This window comes from Anser cygnoides, chromosome 5, assembly GCF_040182565.1.
Source record: "Anser cygnoides isolate HZ-2024a breed goose chromosome 5, Taihu_goose_T2T_genome, whole genome shotgun sequence".
Taxonomy (NCBI): Eukaryota; Metazoa; Chordata; class Aves; order Anseriformes; family Anatidae; genus Anser; species Anser cygnoides.
The window spans coordinates 18,546,552-18,573,162 of record NC_089877.1 but is presented as its reverse complement, the minus strand read 5'-3'; the positions used below and the strand labels follow the sequence as shown (position 1 = coordinate 18,573,162).

The following is a 26,611-nucleotide window of genomic DNA, read 5'->3' as shown; positions in this document are numbered from 1 at the left end:
CTGTGCCTGCCATTTTTGTCTACTTCTAGGATGAACAGGAAGTCGGGGTAGATTTGGCTCAGTATCACATTTGCGACATGCAGTTGAGCCCAACTCAAATATTGTCCTTTCTTCATTCTTCCTTCTCAAATACACTGAAAATGGCCCCCTTCCTTACAGTCATCCTTGCATTTGACCTTGCTGATGTTTTCTCACAATTTACTTTTCAGAACTTGGTCATGTTTATGAGTGACTTTGTTGACTGGATTATCCCAGACATTCCCAAGGACATTAGTCAGCAGATTCATAAAGAGAAGGTTCTCATGGTCGAGGTCTTCATGAGAGAAGAGCAAGGGAAGCTGCAAATGCTGGAAACCTGGAAAGACAAGGACAAGAAAAAAGGTGAAAACTGTAACAATCACAGCCCCAGACTCTCCAGGAGCCACAGTGGGAGCTTGTCCTCCTGCCACTCGTATCCTGTTGACGTATAGAAGAGGAGGCAGTTGAGCATGTTGGGGCATTCCACTGTTACATAAGCCATCATGTAAAGGGCAGGACTTGACAAATGGACAACCTGGTGCATGTTGAAGGATGTGCTGCCATTTTACTCCCATTTTTGTGAGAAATGCTCTTCTTACAAATGGGGAGGACCATGATCTATTTCTGATAATGTGTTGTGTTTTTTTTTTCTCTTTTGCACAAGCAGTAATGCAGGGAATTTTTGTATGTCATCATTAGATAACACTATTGACATTGATGTGCATTAATAAATGCACTTAGTACATCTTGATAGAGATATTCTCTAAGAATTTGAACTTAGACAACTAAATAATTAAAGGTAAATTTTAAGTAATAATACTACTACTAATTTAAAATATTTTTGGAGCCCTTGGCTTGCAAGTATGTGGGACAACTTTGTATGCAAAATCAGCTTTAGAGTGTGCCCTAGTATTCCTTTTGGCAGGAGAGGAGAGGAACCGTGCAAAGTTTACCAGACTTACTTGCTTTCAAAGATATGGTGTAGCTCTGCTAGCAGACATCTATGAACCCGCAGGTCTGAAACAAAGCTCCCATTGAGCTTTAGAGTCAAACACATGCCTGGGGCACTTGTGGCATTCTGCTGTGTGCCTGACACCTCCGCTGAGCACTGCTCTCTTCACAAGCATCAGGAAAGTGGATCTGGAAGAGTCCTTCTTACCAATGAACAACCGATGTGGTGGAAGCTACCTTGGTGCCCCAGACTGCATCACGTGTGTTTGAGTGGTCCTCCAGAGGCTCCTAGCTCATAGCAAGGTGGCAGCAGCACAATCTGGGAGATCTTCCCAGCAGGTTGATTACCATGGAGTATTTTGGTAAATGCCCTGAATTAATGAGCACATGTAGAGCTGCAGTGAGTCACACTGCCCTGCCTAGTACTCGGACACCATTCTTGCTGAGGAGAATCCCTTTTTCCCGTTGTTTTAGCACATCCCTTTCTTAGCCAGGTTTTTCTCTGTAGCCCTTTATGCTCTGCAGGAGACGGGAGTCTGCGCGCATCTTTCACAGCCAGTTTCCCCTGCAGACTTTGAACTGCTGAATGGCATTTCCCAGAAGCTATGCCAGAGGAGTAAGTCCAAAACATGTACCACTTACTGTCTTTAATGGAAGTTTTGCCTGCAATGGGGCTACAGGACCAGACCTTCAGTTAGTTACAGGACTTTTCTTTTGTCTTAAAATACCCTATCTTTTATACAAAGAGCTTCCTTAAAGTACAAGTCTAAAATCTTTACTTAAGAAGCCTATCTAAATCCCATCAGTTCAAATCTTTTTAAGTATAGTACATTTTAGTTTTGCTTTGTCAAATGATAAACTGCACTTCCAAATAATATTGGTGCAATTAACCTCATTTCTTTTATCGCTTTGTCTTGTCCATGGCACTTGCATTATGAATATAAAACTGAATAAAATAAAATGTAAAGATTTCTTTAAAGTCTAACTACTGTATGGTTTGTTACAAAACCAAACGACGTCAAGACTGTTTTCAGTTACTTGTTTCTTTTTCCTTTTTTTTCCCTTTGCCAAACTAATTTAAAGATTAATGCTAGAACTTAAAAAAAAAAAAAGCCATATCTAGCTTTTGATATATTTATTTGTTTTAAAGTATGTAATAAACTTGATATTTTTCTGTAGTCTGTCCAAAGAAGATACCAGAAAAGATATTATGTGGAAGAAAGAAAATGGTATTAACCAAATATTCTTGAAACTTATTTAAAATATTGATTCAACCAAAGATTTTTATTAATAAAGGGCTTATATTTTGTTAACTCTTGTTTCTGTTGTATTTTGACTTGCAGGAATGTCACTATTTTTAAAATTTGTAATTTATGGTATCTTACAACTATAGGGCCAAATCCTGCCTGGTATATTCACACAATAAGCATTATTCCTGGCAGTAAACATTTACAAGATCAGACCCATGGACTGCAGTAGAAATATGAGTGCAAATAAATTAGGTAAATCCTGTTGAAGAAGTGTTCTTTTTCTCATCCTTTGGTAGCCCAAAAGATCCAGAAGAAAGCCAAACATGAACTACCTATTCTGAAGAGACATCATAGGGAACTTCCTCTAGGGGAATTTCATCTGTAAATACTTATCTGAAAGTGTTCCCAGCTTAATACTGACATTCCTGTAAATGGTAGAACTATATCCTGAACACATACTTATCAGAATTTTTCATTGTTTGCTGAAATCATGAAATAGTAACAGTGGCTTATACTTTCTTTTGTACAGTAAATTGTTTGAAATGGAATTTTGTATATAAAAACTGTATTACTACTTAGATAAATATAAAACTCTTTCATGGAATCATTTTTTAAGAAAAGTAAATATCTACTAAATCTCTTTTAGTTCGTTTTTCTTTTCTTCTTTTTTTTTTTTTCTCATTTGAACATTTATTTGAAATAAACTTAAATCTGCTAGAGTTTCTCCTGTGGGACAGCTTCTGTTCCCAATCCTCTTTGTGCTCTGTGTGCAACTATGAGTACTATTAGACTGGAGAAATATAGTAACTTATGTTACAGTTTGCCTAAAACTGGATCTTTGATACCTTTTGCAGTCAGTGCTCCTTGTGTACTCAGACAACAGAGACCAGAATAGAGATGGGCTTTTTATTACTTGATTTTTATCAGGTATTAACTACTTGATTTATAGACATCTTCCTAACAACTCAGATTGCAAATCTTGTGTTGTAGTTGCTCTAGATTTGTGGGATCGAGTGGGATCAAATCACACTTTGAGATTCAATGCATCCCACCTTAGATGTTCCCATCTCCATGAGCACAAAGGGGGATTTGGCTTCTAGCACAGACATAGATGGTGCATACACTCAACATTCAGTGAAGAATCCTATCCTGGGAGCTTTCATTTTCTTTTTACGTTGGTCATAGGTATTTAACTAAATATAGTGTGTAAGAGTATTCACTAAAACATTTAAAGTGGGCTCATAACAAGGAAGAATACTGCTTGGTTTCTCTGTTTAAATTGAAAAATGTATTCATTTTCAGAAAAAAAAAAAGTATGAATGGTAAAACTAAAGTAACAAAACTCAGTGATTCCCTTGACCACACACTGCTGAGTGACAGCCCTGAAGTGACACAGCACAGGAAGCAGAAAAGCTGTGCTGAGTTGTTCACATTTTTATTGCGCTGTGAGACCTGTACAAGCAGAGTTGGACACAGAGTCTGGCTTACAGTTTCCTTTTTTTTTTTTTTTAACTGTTGTTAGAAGGCTAAGAGTGAAGCTTCATGCCAATTTTTCCTTTCTTAACAGAAAATATTAATACCTCTAGCTGTAATTGAATTTAATTTAGAAGGTGGGAATTCTGTTCGGAGATAATGTCTATGAAAATCTATTCCTAGACTACTCTCAAGATCTTGCAGCTGTTAAATTGTAGGAGCTAGGTACAACATATCAGGCAAAATACTTCCTTTGGAGCATGAGTAGTCTCACTTCAGTCAGTTCATATCATGTTTGGATTTGTTTGCTATCCAAACAAATGTAAGACCTTAGTTTTCTACAAAAGATGCGTCATTGAGTTAAGCAATAATCCATATCAAACATAAAATTCTGCACCGAAATACTTTTCATCGTTCTGTGTAACTTTTGTAGGAGCAGGTAAATCACTGCCTATTTGGAAACGGGTTTGGTTTTCTCAGTTCTTAAAGACAAACCTATCAAGTTGAGTTCATGAGATATAAGACAATATCTTCCATAAAGAGATTTGCACTGTTGTTGTGTTACTTTTCATGAAAGTTTTTTTTTTTTTTCATATTTGTGATGCAAGCAGAAACAAGCTTTGTTTTTACCAATAGCAAATTTGAGTAAGAATTATGCTGGGGGGTGGGGGGAGGGGGCAAGAAAGATAATGCAGAGAAGCAGGGAACTGGAAGTGACCAAGAAATAACTGAAAACAGCAGTTTTCATGGTGACTTGCAGCTACCATATGGGACAGGCTTGAAGAAAGATAGTGATATTGTATCCATCTTGTCAGCGAAATTCAGTATTGATTTGATGACATCTCCGTGACTTGTATGCAAACTGTTTTTGACATGCTTCTGCCAAAAAAGTTGTAAGTACAAAACCCCATATCCCAGCTCCCTTGCTTCCTTCATTAAAAAAAAAAAAAAATTTAAACAGGGAAATAATTATAGTGGTTTATTTAGTTATAGAGTGGAGGTCTTCATGAGAAGATGCAGATACAGACAGTAGTAGGAAATATTACAGTTGGAAGTTGCTAAGTAGAACATTTCTCTTCAACTATTGATAAAATACAGTGTTTGCTTTTTGCTACCCAAAGTTTGTGTAAAAGGCAGAATTTCAGTTGGTACATCTGAGGAGGAAATCACATGCACCCTATTGTGTTGACAGTACAAGTCTGAATCTTCTGAATTTCAATGTCATTGTGTTTCTAAGAGACTGTGTTACAAATATTTTGCAGTCTTAAATAGCTTAAGGGTGAATAAGTCTCAAGTCAAGGCACAGATACATTTCTATTTTTAAGCCCTCAGTTCTCTCTGGTGCTGAGCTGTTAATGATCACATAGGCTGTTCTGATTTCCAATAAAAGATAATGAAATAATTTACTTTTCATCTTGTTACCTCAGGAGTCCAAACTCTCCTGAAGTTTTGTAGATCACTTTAGCACATTTATATTTCCCTATGAAGTTTTCAAAGTAAACAATTATTTTCCCTTTTGCCACTGAAGAAAACATATCCTAAAATTTATATGGATTCCATTCAAGCTCTGATTCAATTCTTTTCACACACAAGTACAATTTATTCCATGACAAAACACAATATGCCATTTTTAGTATAGCACAGAAAAAATAATGTTCCTTTTTTCCCCTTCTTTTTTTAGCTGAACAGGCCTTTCTGAAGACAAAACTATAAAAGTGGCTTTTTAATTTTAAGCTCTTCCTTAATTTTTAATGCCATGCATGCAGCCTTATTCGAGGCCACTTGAAGCCAAGGAAAATGTTTTCTTTGACTCCCTTTGACTTCAATATACTCCATGCAAGACTAAGCATGGCTTACTGAATGATTGGTTCCACTTCTAATAAAAATTCTTAGTACTCGCTTTATGGTACTATCATAACCCAGAGGGTCAGCTAAAGCCAAAATATATTGATGCACATGAGTTGTGTAAGCAGTAGAGTTCTACATACCGTTGTGTTAGTTTCCATGAGGAAAAGGGCTGAGAAAATCTAAGACATTACACGGTCATGTTAACTTAGCTAGTTACACAAGTATGAAGGTTTTTGAGGCCACAGCCTTCATCTTACTTAGTACCACATGTATGAGAAAATTTGTGCCAAAATGGGAAATGTACCAATCAAGATCCTCATGAGAAAAAGAATCAAAACATAAAGTATTGTGCAGACAAATTTAAAAGCTTAACAAAGCCCATTTTTCAGAGCAAGAGTTAAACTTGCATAGTGAAGCCAACTTTCTTAGAATGGAAGAGAAGGTTATTCCATATTTTTACTTCTAAATGAAAGAATAGCCATCTTTCCTAGTTGAAGTATAGAGGCTAGGGAAGAGTGGCAGATAGGGAAGAGAGGAAGAAAAGACTTTTGACTGATGTTTTTAGATCCAAGTGAGTTGCAGATCAGTCACAGAGGTTGTATTTCTGAAACGAGGATTGCTTCCTAAGGCAAGTCCGTCTTGTACGTAGGTTATCAAGGTATCCTTTGCCAATCTTTTCTGAGCAATGTACAGTCTCATTGTGCCAAGCAGTGCAATACTGTTGATCTTATGTTCAGGTGAAAGTTGGAAGGTGATGAGAAGTGGAACACAAACACAGTAAGAATGGGGAGATCTCTCAGGCTTCAGTGAAGCCTTGGTGACTGTGTTCTCCACCGACTGTATTGCATTGCAAATAACACTGAGAGCCTTGGCAATCGAAAATAAGCAGGTGCAGTGAAACAGGTGCGTTTCACTGAGAGCATGTCAGACAACTTTTCTGCTCAAAAAAGCGTCTCTTTTCGGAAGCCCAGAAAGAGAAACAATCACCCAAATAGCACCATCTTTCATTTTGTTTGCAGATTAATCCTAGATTTGGCACACCAGTTTTGAGTCCTTAGTGTTAGACCAGAGCAATCATTGTGTTTCTCACATGTTCCTCTAGGAACACACTTATTTTTAACTTTGCTCAGAATGATTTATGAACTCTCATGCCATTTCCAGCATTGAAGTCAGACCCCAGTTAATGCAGCCCCTTCAGCAGCTGAGTCTCTAAAGCCTCCCAGACAACGTGCAGGTGAGTGGCTTCTGCTTGTGCCGACAGCCTGGAGCCAAGATGGCAACATTGCATCATTGCTTTGCTGTGCTCACAGGTATGGAATTGCCGTCTGTTCTGGTAGGAGTGTGTAATTAGCTGAGCTGCTCACATTTATTAATATATTAATCTTCCAAACACATCTGTACATAAAGAAATATAATTACTCACAAGTAATTAACCATCGAGCAGGAAAGTAATAAATCTCAGCAGACTAGCCTGCTCCAGGTTTAATGATAAGAAAGGCTTAGTCCAGTGGAGAAATTGAGGTTTCAGGCCTGTCTGAAGCTTAAAGGTTGAGAAAGTTGGTTAAAGGCCAAAGTTTCTCTCAAACTGTGGGTTCCTAAAGAACAAATTTCAATCAATTTAAAATGAGGACACCTGCCTTTTATTGATTAGATCACATATCAGGGAGTTGGAGAACTGAGGTATAAGCCATTTTTACCTTGAAAGAGTTCAAAAACATGTTTCCCTGAAGTGACTTTTCCTAAAGTGAAGATCAAATTACAGACTGGTCCTCACCTACTGCTCTTCTTCCTCTGCTGATCCCCTGTGCCACCAAGAAAGCACAAATCTTCGGGTCACAAAGAGACTATGTGCATAACGAAGTGGCTCTACAAGCTGGTGGACTCCAGGCTACACTCCTACAAGTGGTCAGGTATTTTACTTTACACAAGCATTGTTGGGAGAGAGAGGGATTTGTAACAGGGAAAGGAACAATGGGAGCAAACGGATGTGAGTTTCAGCTACATCTTCTTCCTGGCTTCAGGGAATAAAAGAAGTAAGACTGAGAGCCCCAAAATTTTACTGAATCTCTCCACTTCTGTCTTTTTGAATTCTAGTTTTGAAATCAAATTTCTCCACAGCTTTACAATGTGTTTCTTTTAGATCTGACCAAAGAGAGTTGGAGAGCTAAGCTGATAGTCATCTCTGAGGCTTCTTGTGGGGCTTAATTGCTTCCAGGATCAGGTACTTGGTAAAGATGTAATAAAGGCTACTTCTGCTTAAAAAAATCACTCAAACATTGCTGAAAAACAACAAATGTGGATGCGTATATGTGTATTCGAGAGAGAGTGTGAACATGGGTGTGATCTCATGTTGCAGGCCACTTTATTACGGTTGTGTCTCTGAACGAGAGCTTCTCAGGAAAATAAGAAAATGCGGTATACAAATTTTGAGGGTAGGCAGACAAAGCTGTGGTATGTGCAACTTTTCTTTCTTTTAAGGTATACCAACTGTAGGTGAAGTATATATACATAAATACACATCCTATGTATTGTATGATATTAATCCTTTCTCTCAGCATACCATGCTGCTTCATAGACTTTTCATTTCTGGGAACAAACAACAATTTTCCATTGTGTTTGTGTAAAAAAAAAAATGAATTCCAAATTGTGGCTTAAGCCTAACTTGTATGTGGTTGTGACTACAATGCTAAGGACTAGCTCAAATTGAAGAGTTTATTTAGAGAACAGAAAATAATACTTTTTACTCCCCCTCTCCTAACAATCAAGGGAGGGGCATGATGAAACCAGATTTGCTTTCTTATTTATTATTTCTAAATTCATGTGAGTAACTAACCTAGTCATATCCTGTGTCACTTAATGGTTGCATAAAACTATTCACGTTTTAAAAGGAAATGACTGCTCCAGATAATAAACACACTGTGTTCAAGCAGACAAGGCACTCCCTCTTTAATCGGATTTGAAAAAAAACTTGCACCTTCCAACTTCAATGACGGTGAGATAATGACTCAGACGGAAAACACTGTATTGGCACATTCTTGAAGGGAAGAACCAAAATGCACCGATCTTTCCTTCAATTGGTAGTTCTGTTGCCAATCACGGTATTTGAGGTAATACTTGTTTTTAAGAAATGTATCCCCCTCTTGGTTTGTTGCAGTCAACATAGGGAGCTCACAAAATGTGAGTTTCACACAAAATTCAAGCAAGTGTGGCCAGGCTCATTCTTTTATTTTCATTCAGGTGAAATTTTACTAACTCTGAAAGAAATTTTCTGGTCTATGAACAGGCCACTCTGCAGGATGGATGCAGAAACCTGTCTGGGAAAAAGGTTGCATTTTTCATGACACTTTCTGCAGTCAATATGCAGAATAACAATGACTAGCTCCAATTCATAAGAGATTAAAGGAGGAATATTCACAGACAAAAACTGAGCAGTGCTGTACTTGGTAAGGAAGGGGGAAGAACCCCCTTTCCTTAAGGGGGAGGATGAAGTCCTAGGACTGTTTGCATGCTTATAAGAGATACTTCCAAGTGGTGCAATCTAGTGAAAAACTGATTTTCTCTAAAGTAGTTAATTTTAAGCTAAGCTAACCTTAAACTACTTTTATTGATACTCAGAATGTTGTACTTTCCAAAGCAAAAGAGACTAAAGACAAATTCCTCCATTTATTTTATATACAAGAAAATAAATCTTAACATGGCAATTATTTACCTTTTTGTGCTATTATTGGGCTTGTGAACCTGCAATACAGTAGTCCAGAAGAATAAAGAACAAACGTATACACTCTTCAGAAATTAATTAATATTAGTTTAGCAGTCTGGCAATCAGAACTGCTGGATTATTTCCCTGGATTCATAGCAACCTCCAGATTGTACCTTAATTTCATTTGCTTCATTCTCAGTCACTCACAGAGCACACCACTGCGCAATGGAACAGTCTCCAGTAGGTACAAGGTAGGTACGAGAGTCATTGGCTCTGAGCTAGTGTTGGACACACAAATGACTTCAGTACAGTGGCTCTTCACCACCCTAATGGAGATGTTTTGCCTTCAGATCCACACTAATATCTTTGCACTACACTGCGGAAGACAGGCACGTGGACAGGCTTTGGCATAGATTAACACAAGCTTTGGCGTCTCTGTATCATATTCTCCTGAAGGTTCATCTTCATGAGGAAGTTGCTCAAAATACCTACCTCCCAGAGCTATTATATGCTGCTGAGGTAACCCTCTGAGCATGGGCACTTCCAGTGTTATACAGGTCTGCTTAGTCTAGTTCCCCAAGAGAGATATGATAATTCACTACTATTCAGGGAAGTTTTATTTTTATTTTGTTTTTTAATTATTATTATTATTTCCTCCGTGGCTTATTTTACACTTACATTCCTGTGTAGACAACCCTCATTTTCTGTTTTCTCTGTTCTGTCTTTCAAAGTGCAAAATTAATGTTACATAGCCTAAATAATAAATACAGTTTAGAAGAATGAAACATTCTAGTCTAATATATACACATAGCTTTATTGACATGTGAAATGTTTGTCTGAATGATTTCATACTTACACAGTAAGATGAAAAGTCACTACAAAAATAGGTAAAAAAGTCAAGTCAGAGATTTTTAGTTGGAGAAAATAAACAAAAGTCTAGGATTTACCCTTCCCCTAAAGTTAAACTAACGTCTTCTGCCAACAATAACACAAAAGAATTATATCAACAGAATTATATCAACACTTCTTCTGTTTCAATATTAAGTTCAAGCATCTGTTAACAACTTATTGCTTGTTGTTGTTGTTACTTGGCCAGATCTTTTATATGTATACAACCTATTCATGCTGGAGTTCACTTTCTTTTCAATACTTATTTGCTTTTCCCACAGCCTGCTTCTGATTTTCTCTCCTTCAACCCACAATAATTTGACATTTCCTATAGTCCCTTTTATCATGGGCAGTTTTCTTCTAGGATCCTAAGTCTCTTCACAAACAGTTTCTGTACCAGAGAGCACTTCCTTCTAAGTGAGACAGTATAGCAACAAAGAGGTAATCTCTTACAAGGAAATATGGACAGTTCAATTCATTCACCATTAAAAAAAAAAAAAAACACTATATTTTATATTTTCTTTGCTGAAAACATGTTTTATGATTTTGCAGACAATAGATGTGAGGCATTGAATAGGTTGGTTAAGAAATTTTAGGGAAGTCAGTTTATTTACCACAGAGTAAAAAACAAGCATATATACAAAAAAAATATTAATGCCTAATTAAATTAGTAGAGAGTGCTTTGCATTTTTTTATTACTGCTCTTAACCTGAAAACAACAAAGAAAAACTGAGATGCTCTTAAGTCCCTTGAGAGAGAACGGAAGTTACAATAAAAGAAGCGTACAAATGACTGAACCTCAAGAGATAGACAATTTCTCAGTACTGAGACAGGATTAAATATATCTAGTCTATGCCAAGAAGTTTGTCCAACCTGTTTTTCAATACTGTCAAGGATGAGAATTTTAAATTATCCCTGGGTTGTTACTGAATTGTCTGGTATGTTAGAAAAGTTACAAAAGCTGCTTCATTCATAAAGAGGATATCACCTAAGTACTCTGATTTCTATGGACTCAGGCAACTAGGAACTGCATCCCACCACATTTTTCATTACCTAGTCAAAAAGGCCAAGGTGCTCCCCTCTCTAGCAGCAGGGCTTTTCAAAGCACCATGCAATCCACCTAGAAGGTATCCAGCAGCACATAGATTTATCTTATAATAATGGAATGCTTTGGATTTTGATGCCACCCCCACCATATGGATATTCACCTTTTTGCTTCCATTTGCTAAAAAATGAAACAAATACGCCTTTGGCAATTCAACCTCACCCCTGACAGTCATCCCAGACAATCTAGCAAGTACCTACAAGTAGCTTGTAAAGAAACAGCAGTAGAACATCAAGCTCTCCTTGACTTGATTCCAGTTTCCAGTTCTGAAGACACCTGTTGACCATCTCGTCATCCTGCATATTATTAAAATCAACTACAATATCAGTAATAGTCCTTCACAAGTCTGTAAAGATATAGTCATGATCCATGGAGACTTTCACATCCCTCTGCTCTGAAAAAAAACAGATAGGAATTCCTACAGAAGTTCATCGTTTGCATCTTACAGGCCCGGTAGCTGAGCTTTGCTCTTATGGGACAAGACTGACCTGATAGCAGTGTTATAAAGTCCAAACTTATCAAAGGTAAGCAAAATACATACAAAGCAGCAGGTATGTAGCTCAAAACAAAAGCAAAGAAAAAAATAAAAAAAAATAAACATAGATTAACACTGGAAACTATACCTCTGTGTGTAACCCTTGCTATGGGCCTCAAAAAGGAGTCATTTCTTTGAATATCTGTGCTACTATCTCTGATCTGACCACACTATTTAGTGTGCTGAAATAACTATGTTGCAACCAGCACCCAAAATAGCTGGTTTAAAAGTAGTTCTTCTGTGTCAACAGTACACTAGATGCACATCCCTTGTTAGAGAAGAGGGACTGGCTGAAAAGAAGAGGCAAGCTATTAATATTTACAGAAAGCTATTTGTCATATCAAGAATAAGTTGCTTGACAGTAATAGAGAAAATAGTCATCAAAGCTGGACTCAAACACTCATATACTTGCTAATGAGCAATAATAGCAAATTAGATTACATCGGATCAGATTAGAGCTCCTGGAGAAACTGTCAAACATTTCCACAGCTGTGTAGAAGATTACACTGATTCTAGAATAAAGAAGAAGAGCAACCAAAAATTTAATTTGCCTTGGCTGGAAAGCACAAAGCATCTTCCAAAAATTCTATGCAAATTGATGTAAATCACCTACAGTCAGGACAGCCACAAACATTTTGTCACAACATTCTTACTCTTCAAGACGTAGACTAACACACTGCTTTTTAAAGCAGTTGTTTAATACGTCGTGAACCCTCGCAAGCAACTCTTAGCTACTCGGCACATATCCACACACTGTGGCTGCACACAGCCCCTGAGAAAGGCAGCCCCATGCTTTGCTGCTTCACTTCCACACTCCCTAAATGTGTGTTTGTTCCTGTATGTCCTGGTGACCAACATCTTTGTGAAGTATCGGCAGAAATGAATCATTTTGTTCTCGTTGCCCTGCTCTTTCTGTGGAAACCAAGTCAAAAAGTTCAGCACTGAGCACTCCAAAGCCTCGAGCTCCCTCTGCAGCATTTTGGAAGGAATCGTCTTGCCTCAAGGAACGTATAAATTACGTGGTGAGGAACTGGATCATTCATAGCACTCAATTTCTGGGAAAATTGCACTGAAATCTGAGCTGATCTAGTAAATCATTTATATTAAATTTTATTCTAATGTGGAACCGTTATGATCTGTTGACCCTGGCAAATATTTTCTTTACTGACCCTGCCCCAAACCGCTTTCAAAGGAAATAACTGGAGGAAAGCACATTCCTTTGGTATTTTCATCTGTGAATGTGTAGAGTTAACAGGCCAGGTTCAGATATAACAAGAGGGGTTACTAAATCACTATGCCAGACATTAGAAGTGAGTTTAAAAGCATTTAAGTGGTGATTTATATCTTAACTAAATGATGATTTATATCTTTTAGTTCCATGTTTGTTACTAACTTAGACTCCCTGAGAATTACACTGATATATAGGATTACTTTCACACATCATACAGCAGTGCTGAATGTGGCCACTAAGTTCATACAAGCCTCAGCTGATGATGGTTTCAATTGCTTGTCAAGTGACAAAGACATAAATTACGCTGACTTAGACACCCTTCGTGCAGATTTGTCTCTGAATTTCGCCTGCTAATATCACCAGGCACAAGCTAGGTGACGTGATTTTGTTCCTCTTTACACGTTGTTTTGAAGTCATTTTTCTTGGCAATATTAAAATGAGTTTTTTTTTTTAAACTGGATTTTGTACTTTTTACATTGTTATTAGGACTTATATCTGCTTTCTAAGTTAATTCACACACTGCAACTATATTTCTTCTTGGCATCATACTACACTTTTTTACTCATGCTCATTCCTCCACATTAAAGAATCTTCAGGACTGCAGAGATAAAATACAACCCTCAACACAGGCACAGCTAATCCCAGTTTATGTGACCCTGCAACAAGTTAATTCCCTCCATTCTTCAGCAATTAGGGACTCAAAAAAATCTGCTTTAAGCTTGTTTAGTCCACAAATGGCTTTCATGCATGTAGCTAGTTCCACTTACTGGCTTTCTTGATCATGTGCAAGACTGGCTCTGTGTAACAGACTGAAACAGGATGCTGAAAATCTAGCAATTTTATCTAAGGAGGGCTTGTGCCTGTGGGAATTTTAGAAACGTTTTGGGAGTAGGAGTTGTTCCTCAAGTCGGAATGTGAGACTGGAGAAGGAGATGTGGAAAATGATAACTCCCAAGTTTGTGTATCTGAGACTGCAATATCTTTATGGCATGGACCAGAGTTCTATTTGTGTGTTGCAACAATAATATATTAAAGGATGCACTGGGAACAACTTAGTAATGGGATAATTTCGGGAATCAACAAAAGGTAGTTCAGGACTTTCCTTGTTCCTATCTATGCTGTGCCGTAAACCATTATAGTTGATCTGAATTTTGCAGACCTACAAAACGATGTCACGAACTTGAACTTTCCCTTTCAAGAAAAGTTCACAACCTTTCACCTTCTATAAAAATTGGCTTTAAGACATGGAGACTTAAAATTTGCCCTACTTCTGTTGTAAAGGTCAGAAGTTATTTCATGTCACAATTAACCTTTGTGAGCAACAAGGCCCACACGACAAGTCCTGTGTTTCTAGGTTAAGGCTTGGGTCTCTGCGGGTAGCAGAGCCAGTGCGTGGAGGGCAGAGGCTGCTTTCCTGGGTGGCTGCCAGAGATACCATGGCAATAGCAGTGTCTCTTTGGGAAAGGGTCTCTGATACTGCCTTTCTTGCTCTGTCAAGTCTGTTCATCAATAATTGGTCTCCTTTCCCCCCTTTGCAAAAAGAAAATAAATAAAAAAGCTCCCAAAATAACCCTTGTAGATTTAGGCGGTATGTAAAACATTAAATAAGTGATAAGTCTCACGAAAAGGCTAATAATTCTGTGTTTAACGGGGGAACCTACGATGCAGGGAGCTGGCTCTACTTGTGCAGCAGGAGACGGGCAGTGTCAAACCTGGCTCCAAGCACACATTTTTAATTCAGTACCACATAACAAGTCAGTTAATCTCCGAGGTATTCAGAGCACTGTGCGGCTCCTAATAACAGACCAGCTGGCAGTGAGCACGGCGACCGGCATTTTGGTGCTGTCAGCGCCTCAGGCACTACCGGGTGGCAGGGAGCTCAGCAGGCTGCAGCCCGCCTCTGACACCTCAGCACGGCGACTCGGCCCCGGGAGCAACAGCCGAGACACCCCACGCGGAGACTGAGAGGCGGCGAGGGTTATTTTTCCAATGAACTAGCGCACAGCCAGGCAGCCCCGCTGCTGACACCCGTGGGCTGAGGTGTCCGGGCACCCGTAGGCGACGGGGGCGCTTCCTCGTAATTCTTTATTTTGAAACACGCGGGGCCTTCTCGCTGCCAGACGCCGCCAGCAGGGCCCGCCTGCGGGGCGGAACCGCCCAGCACCAAGGCGTCGGCCGCCATCTTCTAGCGCCGCCAGGGAGCCCGGTGCTGCCATCGCGCGGCTGCCGGCGGGCGGGAGCAGGGCCGGGGCAGCAGCGCTCCGCCATCGCGGCGGGGCGGGGGCCGGGCCGGGCTTCGCTTCGGTTCGTTTCGTTTCTTGTCCCTGCAGTGTCCGGCCTCCCCGCGGAGTCGCTCAGCGGAAACAGGAACGAAATCCGCTCGCGGAGGCGGGACTCCGCCAGCCTTCCCTTGCTGCCCGCGTCTCGCCTGGCGCCGGCCCCCCTGTAGGCCTCGGTACCATGGACCCGTTTCTGACCCTGCTGCATTCCTTTTCCTCGAGCTTGTCGGCCGGGGAGCTGCGTGATCTGAAATTCCTCTGCCAGGACAAGATTGGGAAGAGGAAGCTTGAGTCTGTCCAAAGCGGCGCGGAGCTCTTCAACTTCCTCCTCGAGCAGCAGGTGATATCAAGCCACAATGTGGACTTTCTCAAAACGATGCTTATGGTCATTAAAAGAGAAGATTTGACTACACGGCTAGAGCATTTTGTAGAGGAAGGAGAAGCTAATGTACCTGATGATCAACCAGATGTGAATGAAAAACGTAGGTGGATTTTTTTTTTATTCTTTTGACATTTTTTTTTTTCCAAAATAAGCACAATAAGTACATACACATCCTCAAGACATGGGTCTGCTTGGAGCACGATTGCCTGCTGTGGCTGAGTCCACTGCTGACAGTGCTTCTGCTACTTAACTGCTGCACAGGACAGTGTTATATCCTGGAAGAGTACCATGAGGGCAGCATATGCTGTGAACAGCTTGCCAGAGTGGGAATTACTTCTCTGTTACGCCTAATGGTCACTTGAATGTTTGCTATATACTTGGACCTCCTGGTATATGCAGTGGCTTTTCAGACATGATGTGACATACAGTGTGTGTAATACAGTAAAAGTAGTAGCATTTTGCTTAATAAAAATACTATCTAATGTTACTTTTGGAAATCCATCATTAACATATTTTTGCTATTTCAGGTCTGCAGAAGGTAGCTATTGAAGTCATATGTGAAAATGTTGGGAGAGACTGGAAAATGCTGGTGCGGAAACTTGGCTTTTCTGAAGTGAAAATGGACAGAATAATAGCAGCCAATCCCCTTAATTTGAAGGAACAATTGGTTCAGTCACTTCGAGAGTGGCAGAAATGGAAGGGGAAAGATGCAAAGGTGACTGACTTAACAAAAGCTCTTCGAGACTGTAACATGAACTTGGTGGCAGACCTAGTTGAACAGAAGCTCGTGCAACTGAACATTGAAACCAAGTGAAATCAGTGTAAAAACTCATTCACATCTGTGATGTGAAAGTAAAAAAGCAGAAGTGTCTTCTCATGTTCAAAACCAAAATCACTGTGATTGGGTCTGTTAATTCTGCAATTCATTCATGTGCCTTAAATTAATAGCTTAATTTGCAGTCAGATTAAGACTAACAAAAACAAATTCCTTTCAGGTAATGCTTTGTAGCTGATGCTTCCCTTTAAGTGATTTTAACATTCAGAATAACTAAACTCGCCTGTGTAAAAATCCTTACACTTTAGTTCAGCCTCTCACCTGAAAATAATATTTGCTTTATTGCAAGTACTTTTCCGGTAACTTCTCTGTGAATACATCCATGGGACACTTGTGAGGGAGCTGTAAATTAAAACTTGATAGGGAGGTTTTTTGGTTTTTTTTTTTAGTGGCCTGTTTGTAACTGTAGTGTGAAAGGGGTAAGGAGGTAGAGCTCTTTGCTGTGTAGTGGGTCTTCTTTTTGTTTTAGGTGGCATATATTATCTTCCATAATTTGTTGAGTACCTTTGTTATCAGTAGAAGGATACTAAGAAGACTGTAACCTCAGTCTGTAAGATGGCAGTGCAAAAGAGCTAATAACTATTGTTGTGGTGCTTTTTTTTTTTTTGGCAGAAAATATGCTCAGTTTGAAAATGAACTTGTTGAAATCAACTGTCTGTATCAAGTGCCTTCATGCAGAGAATCAGAATGGTAGAGATTGGAAGGGACCTATAGAGGTCACGTTATCCAGCCCTTCTGCTCAAGCAGCAGCACCACCTAGAGCAGGTTGCCAAGGACCTTGAAAATCTCCAAGAATGGAGACTCCTCAACCTCTCCAGGCAAACTGTGCCGGTGCTCTGTCACCTGTAGCAAATAAAAATTGTAAAGTGCTTCCTGATGTTTAGATGGAAAACATCATCCTCAGGGAAATGTTCTCCTGAAACTATCAAAGAAATTTTAAGCATCTCACAAATGTTTACAGCACTTTTTTTTAATGCCTTGAATGTTTTAAGATTTTTCATATCAAGTCATCTTGAAATAGGATTGTTACTGCAAATATCCTTCTAACTACATAAATAGATACCTGAAGGGAGAGGCTTCATTTTTGCTACTGTACCTGTGTGACTTAGCCCCTTTCAAATTCTTGTTACACGATGCTATCACTGTGAAAGCTGTGTGTCAGAATGTAATGCATCACTACTGTTTGTGACACTCACAATTTTCAAGTTTTTATTGAATTTGGTGCTTTTAGTGTAGAAGGGAAACCGCTGTAATGTGAACTTGACTTTTTATTAGAGTTTTTTCTTGAAAAATACTTGTGAGAATCATTTTAATCCTAGTGTGCTAAGTATCAGTGATGATACGCAAGCAAAGGAACAATGGGTAACAAAAGTTTCCACCTGTCTGTTTTTTTGGCATGTGCAGTTCCTTAAGTACTCCCTTTGATACTTTGTCAGCATCAGTTGTCAATTCCAAAGTTCTGGTAGAAGATGAAATGCTGCACTTCAACTAAATGACTAGTTCAAAAGTTTTAGTGACTTCTAATAGACTTGGTCTTCATTCTACAGTATTTGAATAAAATTTGCAGACTTTTTTCTTCAAGCATCTAAGCTATCTTTCTGAGCAGAGTAGAAGAGAAATTAGCAAAATGAGTTGTTTGTGATGAAGCAGCTCTGCAACAGTTCCAAGTTCAATCTGTCCAGTGTTTTCCTTACCTACTTGTCCTAAGTTTTCTGGTTCACAAAAGATAAACATAGCAGGAATATTAAAAACTATACTGCCTACTACATATGATCAGGGTATTTTAAGAATCAGTAGGAACTGATGTTGTAGCCAAGTGCTCATCTGCAAGAAATGTTCTGCCTCAAAATGCAAAACTCAAGGATTTGTACATAGTGGTTGTTTGAAAGCAAAGATCTAGACTGCAGCAATTTCTTAGTACTTCAGGACCAATTAAAAACTATTTTTATTAAAGATTGAAAAGGTGATTGTGAGAAGAACAAAATCAAGGGGAACAAAAACGTTTTAGTTTTAGAAGAGTGTAATTCATAAAGAAATGCGTTGTCATCTGGTCAGCAATCTTTATTTTCAAAATCAGTATTTTGGACTCACTTTTATAGCTAGAATTAAAGTTTTATACTGTATAATTTTGTGCATATTTCATTAAAACTATTTCCTTAAATTAGATGGAACTGTTTCTTTGTTTTATAGAATTGCTGTCTATGATGAGATCTCTAATTAGGAGAAAATAAACGCTAAGGACACTTTTAAAGAAAGGAGTGGTGCTAAACAGGTCTTATATTACCATGTCACCCTCGGAACATCAAAAAGGAGAAGGGGAGAAAAAGGAGAAAAAAAATGATAATAAATGCAGGAGTAGCTTTTGAATGCTGTTGCTTGGGAAAAATTCTCTGCCAGCCCTTAGGAGCCTAAAATTGAGTGTGATGTATGCATGGGAGACAGGCCTTCAATGAATAACTGTATTAAAATTGTTTTCCTTATTTTTCTCCACTAGTCATGCTCTGGTAAGGGTGTTGTAGTTGTTTTATAATTAATTAAAATTACAGTTTATGCCTCTTTTCTAAACCTGCAGGGTTCTACAGGATGTGTTCAGAAGTTAAATTGATAGACGCTTTGGTGTTCCCTGAAGTCTATACTAGCACTAGAGTGTTAGCATGTACTTTGAATGCATAAGGCAAATGACTTTACCCATTTTATCAAATTCTTTCTTCAATACTCTGCAAGAATGTCTGCCTGCATATCTGCTTTTTATTTTTATTTTTTTAATTTCTCTTGAGAGTCTTTGTTTCCTTACAGCCTTCAAAAGACAGCACATCAAAACATGTTGACAGTGAAAACTACTCTTTCAGGAGAATTCTTATTTTGATGGATTGTTTTTTCGGGTCCCTTTGCAGTCTGAGTACTTGCTTGCCATTTCCCATGATGCTTGAAAATATCACTAATTATATACTGCACATTGTGATGGCGTTTTTTTTTTTCAGAAGTCGCTTATTTTCATGACAGAAGTAAAAGAAATTTTCTAGACTTTTAATTAAAATTACTCTTATACAAATTGGTTGTCATGAATATTTTGAATGCAATGTTTTATATTCCTTCTTCTCCATTCCCAAAACACAGGCAGCTGTACTTCCTCCAGCCATTGTTTCAGTCCTAAAGTAATCGGCTATTTTATGAAATCTAATTGCTTCGTTTAATTGTCAAGCACAAAAAAACTGAGTAATGCATGCTGTATCTGTATCTCAGAGCTCTCTCTAGCACTCAGCATGTCCTTAATTCAGACTCTTTGGCTGAGTATTTTTCAATTTGAATTTAATTTCTAATCACTGTCTTTGTCTCGTTCCTAATTACTAAAAGGTGGTTTGCGCTATTCTTCCAGTCCCCTGCATAGATCACCTATGTTCTTAAAATATGTTCCAGCATGGAAAACATGTTTCCAAGTTGTTTTCCCTGTTTGATTTATTACTTCTTTCCTCTGCCAATGTTTTTATCGCAAGTTTTAAGGCTGCACTGGTAGAATTGCAGAAACTAGTTCACTGCCTCAACTGTATACCATAAGAATAGGAATTATGGAGGTCAGATGAGAGATGTGGGGTTTTGATGTCTGCAAGCAATGAAAGTTCAAGGACTTTGGAAGAATCTTTGTTTTTATAACGATTTTCATAGCTGAGGATTACTTAATGTTGAGAGGGTATGTTGCAATGGGTTCTGGGAACTGTAGGTTTAGAAGAAAGGAAGCACAGCTTTGCTCAGCTGCCAGGAAAGTTCAGATTAATGCAGAATCAAAAGACAGGCTCATGGGGGGGCGGATCTCTGTGGAATAAACTCACGGGCACTCTTAATAAGTGCAGAGGCATAAGTTTCTTCCGCAGAACTATTTCTCCCACTGTTTCTTCTCAAGAACGTTACTCATGATTTCTTGAAACAGTCGGGTTAAAAATAACAGACATCTGCTCTTGTAAAATTTTATATAATACACATTATTTTAATATGTTAAGTTGGTATTGCTGGTCGAGTTTAAAGTCAGCAATTCCTGTGATTGGATAAGCATTGGAGGTTGAGAATTTTTTCATTGTTATCCAAATAGGCCGTGTGCACAGTCCTAAGTGTTGATGGTGACACAGCTTTCCTTTCTTTCAGCTTGGAGTTTATGGAAGAAACGGGTTACTCTGTTTCTGGCAGCTCACAGTATTTAGGACAGCTTTCATTCTACAGAATAACCAGCTGTTGTAGCAAAGTTAAGGTCTTGGAAAGCATTCTCCAAGACTCTGAAGAGATCAGTATATAAAAATATATCTATAAAGCCCTTCCTGAGGACTACATTTCTAATACAGCATAATAAGTACTTTTGCTAAGGAGAGCAGCTTAATTTCAACTTTGTATGTCTCAGGTCTCAAGAAGTTCCGAAACTGGCATTTTTACTTCATACCATTCAAGCCTTCAGGACCAGGCTATTCCTCTGTGTGAAACTATAGGAGGATAAATTTGGAGCATTATCATGGAGATATATAAAGCCTTAAACAGGACTTCTCTGTTGTTGGCTACACATTTACAGGTGACCACTTGTACAGAACTTTTATGCAAAGCAATAACCTTGCAATTAAAAATGTTCACATTTTTTATGATGTTTGCATTTCTGCTTCTTAATTCCATTATTCCTAATGATCTCAGCAGGACTACTAGCTTTAGGAAATAATTTTCAGAATTTAATAAGTCAGTACTTCTTATTATGATCTAACTTCTAGTATGGCTTTAAAAGTTTTTCTGTGAGTGTACACACAACCTGTGGCAAAGACATGCCCAAAGTGGTATATGGGGACCACATTTCAATACACAAGTGGGTAAGTGATTTTTTTTGCAAACCTGGTACTAGATTTATGTACAGTGAACAAATAGACAATAAGGAGGGTTTTGAATAAAAAATAAGCTACAAAACTGTTATTGTCATTAACCTTTTGAATTTTTGAGTATTAATTGTTTTTCTTTCAGTTCTACTCAATAAGAACCTCATCTTTTTCCCATTCTTTTTCAGAATTTATTTTTTTTTTTAAGAAATAGGATCCCACACCTATATCCATCTGTTAAATAAGAAAGAAGTTAGTATCTGAACAATAGAGCTAAATGCTTATCTTTTTTTTTTTTTTCCCCAACCAGTAGCCTCCCTGAGAGGCACTTCCTGTAGCTTCTAGGCATATTGCCAAATTTTAAAAAAATTACAGAGCAAATGGGAATGAAAAGGGTGTAGCACCTGGCAGGTCTGGACCTATGGTTTCTGGGATCTAACTCCTGTATTCTTTCTTGATGCCCTGCTAAGTGGGGGTCAGAATTTAGTCACGACTTCCTGGTTGTAAAGTCCCTAGTGTGCAAAACCCTGGTTAGCTGGAATTGCCCTCAAAGCCATTATTCCCATGGCAACTGCTCTGCGCTGGAGTGTACTGGGCATGTGGCTGCAGCATGCTACTACCTTCTGGCTATCCCAGCTAGCTGAATAATGTTTGGAAGCTGTTACTAATTGGGAGACTTGCTGCCGTCTCCAGTCGTTGACCATGTCAAAAATCCCAGCTCCAAGTGCAGGAACAAAAAGCAGAATTCCTGACTTAATTTTCTCCCTTCACTGCCCCACTGGGACAAGACACATGAGAGAGCACGGGCCTAGAATTAAGGAATTGACTTTTGACATTTCTCTAAACATCAGCTGAGTATATGGTGCTTCCTTTTCTGTATCTAACTTGGGCTGTAAAATTCAGACTTGTGTGTCTAACTGCATGTTTGTGCATGAAGTAACTAATATGTATGCAGATGAATTAAAACTAATGAGAGCTAAAAACAACAAAGCATACATTTCTAGCTAACGGCTACTTGCCGCTCTGTTATGTGCTACCTAAATAAGTGGACTTGATTATATATATTTTTCTTTATAACATTTTCACAAAAAAATGTCACTTTGAATGCTAAAGACTGTCATGTCTCCATATGTGATACGTGTGATTCATTACATCAAAATGGCAAATGTCACACCTGGGCTGTGAATGTCAAGGGATATTAAATGTTATAGTATGTTATAGATAACTGTTTGTATAAGCCCTTTTGTTCTGTACAGTGGTTTTTTTTTCCCCTTCATTTCCTGGAACTTCATCGTTACCAGCACTCCAGCCCTGACTCACTCCGAGCCTTTACTCACACGACTGAATGAGACCACTGAGGTGAGTCAGAATTCGAACCCCGTAGTTCTCTGTTGGCAGTGTGTTACGCTAGTCTAGCATGAGTACCTGGCTGCGAATAGGAGGCACCTGCAAACAATGGACTTGGCTGTAAGAGCGATGCTGTGGACGAGGCCCTCCTTTCCATCCTGGTTCAGCATGGCAGGAAGGTGTCCAGCTGCTTCTGTGCCTCCCACCTCCTGCGCTAAGATCCCAAACAGCCCCTGAGCTCCTCATCCATGTAGGTAACTGATGCCATGCTCCCTGCAGCCTCGGTGGGTAACTAGAAGCAGCTGGAGCATGGCGTAGTACACTCTGGCCATCATTTTCTCCCTAGGAATGCCTCCTTTCTCCTCACGTTGCTTAAAGTGGGAGCAGGTGCAGGGATCTTTGTCAGGGTGAGAGATCCTCAGCCCTGGGAATTCCTGATTCTCAAGTAGTCATTCCTTCTGGATAAGCTACTAAGTAGTGTGAAAAGAGCAGGTCATTCTGGAGACTGAAAGCCTGAGACAGATTCACCTCTCTCTCCTCTGTCATGTGAATTAAGGCTTGCAGAAGCATCTAGGCCAACAGCCTCAAAGTAGACTCCACTGCAAAAACAGCTGGAATGCTTTCCTATTTTTAGTGTCAATCAACACCTTTGAAAGCTCTGACTTCTCTTTCACACATAATGTAATACCATTGCTAATGCATTTCCTAGGTTAGTATTCTTACAGCTTTGTAGAGGATTGTTGTTATTAGGGATGTATTTAGGTCGGCCTGCATTTTTAAGGGGGACTGTTCTAGTAACCAGAGACTCCAGCACTGCAGAGCCCTGCCTCCTGTGCAGGACTTGCCTGCAAGGTGAGATGTCTGCTGCTCAGGTTTGAGCTGTGGGGAGCTCAATTTGTTTTATGAGGTCTGAGAACTTCCCATGGGCTAATTCAGATGAATTAGAGAAAGAATTATGGAGAAATTAGATCACACTTTCTTTTGCTTAAACGGCACCTGAAGTGCCTCATGGGCTTGTTCTATTTTCTCCTTTAAAAGGTTACTTTCATCCCTTATCTCCCTCCCGCAAACTCACACCCCCCCCACATCGTTAAATGTTGAATAATTATAACACATAGGCCTGAGGGAGGGCAAACACTGGTTTTCTTGGTGGTTTGAAGAGGACTTTGACATTGCTTGAATCATCCCTAGTTATTCAGACAGCCTGATCCAGTGGTTTTCAATGTTTTCAAACAGGATTACGACAGACTCAGCTAGGGGAAAATGGGCACCAGTAGAATTGCCACGGTACCTGTAAGCAGGTCAGGGAATATCCTGTTTTTTTGAAATGTTATCACATCACATGTTACAGCAGCAGTGACAGCTTCCTGTTTTTCCATGCAAAGAGAATCAATGGGCTGCTGCTGGCTGAAAAATGCTGCCAGCTTCTTTTGGTCATGTGTTTTGGTATTAGAGGTGACGTTCTTGAAGGCAGGCAAAACAGTTTCTAATCATGCAACCAAACTGAGCCATAGGAGCTGAAAACAAAACTTTGTGCACTCATAAACCTTGTGGAGAACTACCTGGTGTCTGTGTATGTAGGTTTTTCTGCTGCATTTTGGCTGCAAACTGATACAAGTAAGAGATGCTGTCTCTCTATGAGCACTTAAAATTGGCAGTCCCTTCCCTGTTGCAGCTACCATACATCTTGACCTTTCTGCAGAAGGTATGATAAAATAACCCGGTCTGGCAAAGTATCACGACATTTGTTACCTGAAACTTTAAATTGGCACTGTAGATTTTGGTTGGTATGAAATTTGATGGATCTTGTTACAGCACAAATTTGGTATTGAAGAACATTTTTTGGTTGGATAACTTTTACCGAATATTCCCCTTACTAGCTGATATATAGCAGGTAGGTGCAGTACATAACTGCCAACTTCTCATGAAGGGAACATAACTGTTTGTACACGGCTTAAAGATACATTACAATCAAACTTGTGCTGGGCTATCTTGGTGAAAGAAAACTGTATGATTTATCATGAGACAAAGAAAGTGTTAGACACGAAAATGTTGTGCCTCCCCAATCCTGATATGCTTGTGTATGTGTATATACACATCTCCGTGTATATATGTATATATAGCGTGTGTATGCATATGCATACATGCACACACCCTTAAATAAAGTTATTTGATACAATCTGGAAAACAAGACTTTCCTGACAGGGCTATTTCTCAATACTGTTTCTCAGACTTATGTCTATCACTTGTAAGCTGTATACTACTTCTGCTAGAAACAATTGGATTGCATTTTTGAGCCAACGCTAAATAATAAGTACAAATGCAGGGCAAGCTGCTGCATCTTCAAGATTAGGCAGAGCAAAAGTGATTTTAATACAGTTTCATTCTCACAGATTTAAATGCAAAAGTTGGCTTAATTCCTAGTATACATTAGAGCAGTGATTGTTTACTGTTATGTTCAGCTTTTTCCCTCAGTGTAATACTTTAGGCCAATACCAAATTTGTGATGCTGACATTAACCCTCTGTTCTTTCCCCCATTACTCCTGCTCTTGCAGGCAGCAGCTGTAGACACTAGAGAAATTCTTCAGTAAGCACTGCACATTTTAGAAGCAGCATACATGACCAAAGTGAACAGAAAAATCCCTCCTTCTCCTTCTGCACACTTTAAATTGTGTTGTCCGTGGCACACGTGCCGTTCACCCCTGAGCCATAAGCAGCACAGCTCAGCAGCGGTGCCGCTTTCCAGCCTGTCCGTAAATGATTAAGGCAGAAGATAGGTGAGTCTTGGCCGCTTCACTCTTTGGCTTCACTGATAAAGAGTACAAAGAACAATTTAGCACGAAGTTCCGTGATGGCTTTTGTGATGAGGGCAACAGTTCACTGAACTGAAACTGCCAAATTAATCTCACCTTGTCTAGACTTAATATTTTGTGTTTGTATATGAAGAAATGTTAACAATTCCCGGAAGTTTTAGGCATTATCTTCTAAAATTGTTTAAGGGACAAAAGGGAGTTATGTTTATTTGGATTTGCAAGAGGATCTGACCTGTGTTTGGAGTGCTGGCTGGCTGACTGTGTGCAACACACAAAAGGAAAGAGAGCAACGTTCTCTGCCTCTTTGCACATGAGCTCAGGTGTGTTGTGGCAGCTTAACTTACAGACCGAAGCTAGAACCTGTTCATAGGTAAATATTTATGTTGACTCTTTTAAACGTGAATTACAATGCACACATATGGTATGGTCAAAGTGTCTTTAATATGAACTGTGTTCAGGAGAACGAGGAATTTAGCTCTGAAATAAATCATTTGCCCTGCTTGTTACAGCATAGATGAGCTATGTCAGGGCTGCTGTTTTTTCTATTATGAGTTATTCCTCATTATATCTTACCCAGGATGGCTTTCAGCCATTTCCTAAATGTTTTTTTATTATTCTCCCTTTGTTTAAGGATTAACTAATTGATGTGGCTTAGAGAGAAGACAATGACAGGGCTTTTTCAGCTTTTGTCCAACTTCCTAGAAATAATGATCTTTTGACCAAGAGCTGAGAGAGGGTTACATTTCATATCTTTTCCTCTTATTTATTTTGCAAGCTCCACACCATGTAATCTTTCAGCAGCTAGATTGCAAGTGTCTTTTTACCTAATAACTGCCATTAATTAATTATTTGATAAAAGCTGTGTAAATAGCTCTACACAAAGGAACATTCAGGCAAACAGAAGAAGGCAAAATGAAAACCAGAGTGACTAAGAGTATTATCTGACAAAACACAGGGGCAAATCTTCTGTTGGTAGCTAAGGTGAGTCAAAAGACTACCCATTAAGACCTTGAAGGCAACTGAGTGCACACTGCATCAGACCTCAGGTGCAGATAAATGCACTCTGGTAAGATGCCTGAACTGAAGGGAGTGACCCACAGGGACCAACCAGTCA

The 26,611-nt window shown here is 39.1% G+C and overlaps 2 protein-coding genes across 9 annotated transcripts in view; both read left to right on the top strand.

Annotated features, from left to right (window-relative positions):
• ANO1 (anoctamin 1) overlaps positions 1-2,859 on the top strand; it is a 77,871-nt gene extending 75,012 nt beyond the window's left edge. For all 8 annotated transcript variants that reach the window (XM_048058602.2, XM_048058601.2, XM_066997231.1 and 5 more), the window contains one exon: positions 210-2,859. In XM_048058602.2, coding sequence (XP_047914559.1) covers positions 210-470 — 261 coding nt within the window. In that variant the 3' untranslated portion in view covers positions 471-2,859. The remainder of the gene's footprint in view (positions 1-209) is intronic.
• Positions 2,860-15,143: 12,284 nt separating this feature from the next.
• FADD (Fas associated via death domain) lies at positions 15,144-21,117 on the top strand. The gene is made up of 2 exons (XM_013194898.3): positions 15,144-15,760; positions 16,188-21,117. The coding sequence occupies exons 1-2, from the start codon at positions 15,460-15,462 to the stop codon at positions 16,472-16,474; spliced, it is 588 nt and encodes a 195-aa protein (XP_013050352.3). The 5' UTR covers positions 15,144-15,459; the 3' UTR covers positions 16,475-21,117.
• The last annotated feature ends 5,494 nt before the right edge of the window (positions 21,118-26,611 follow it).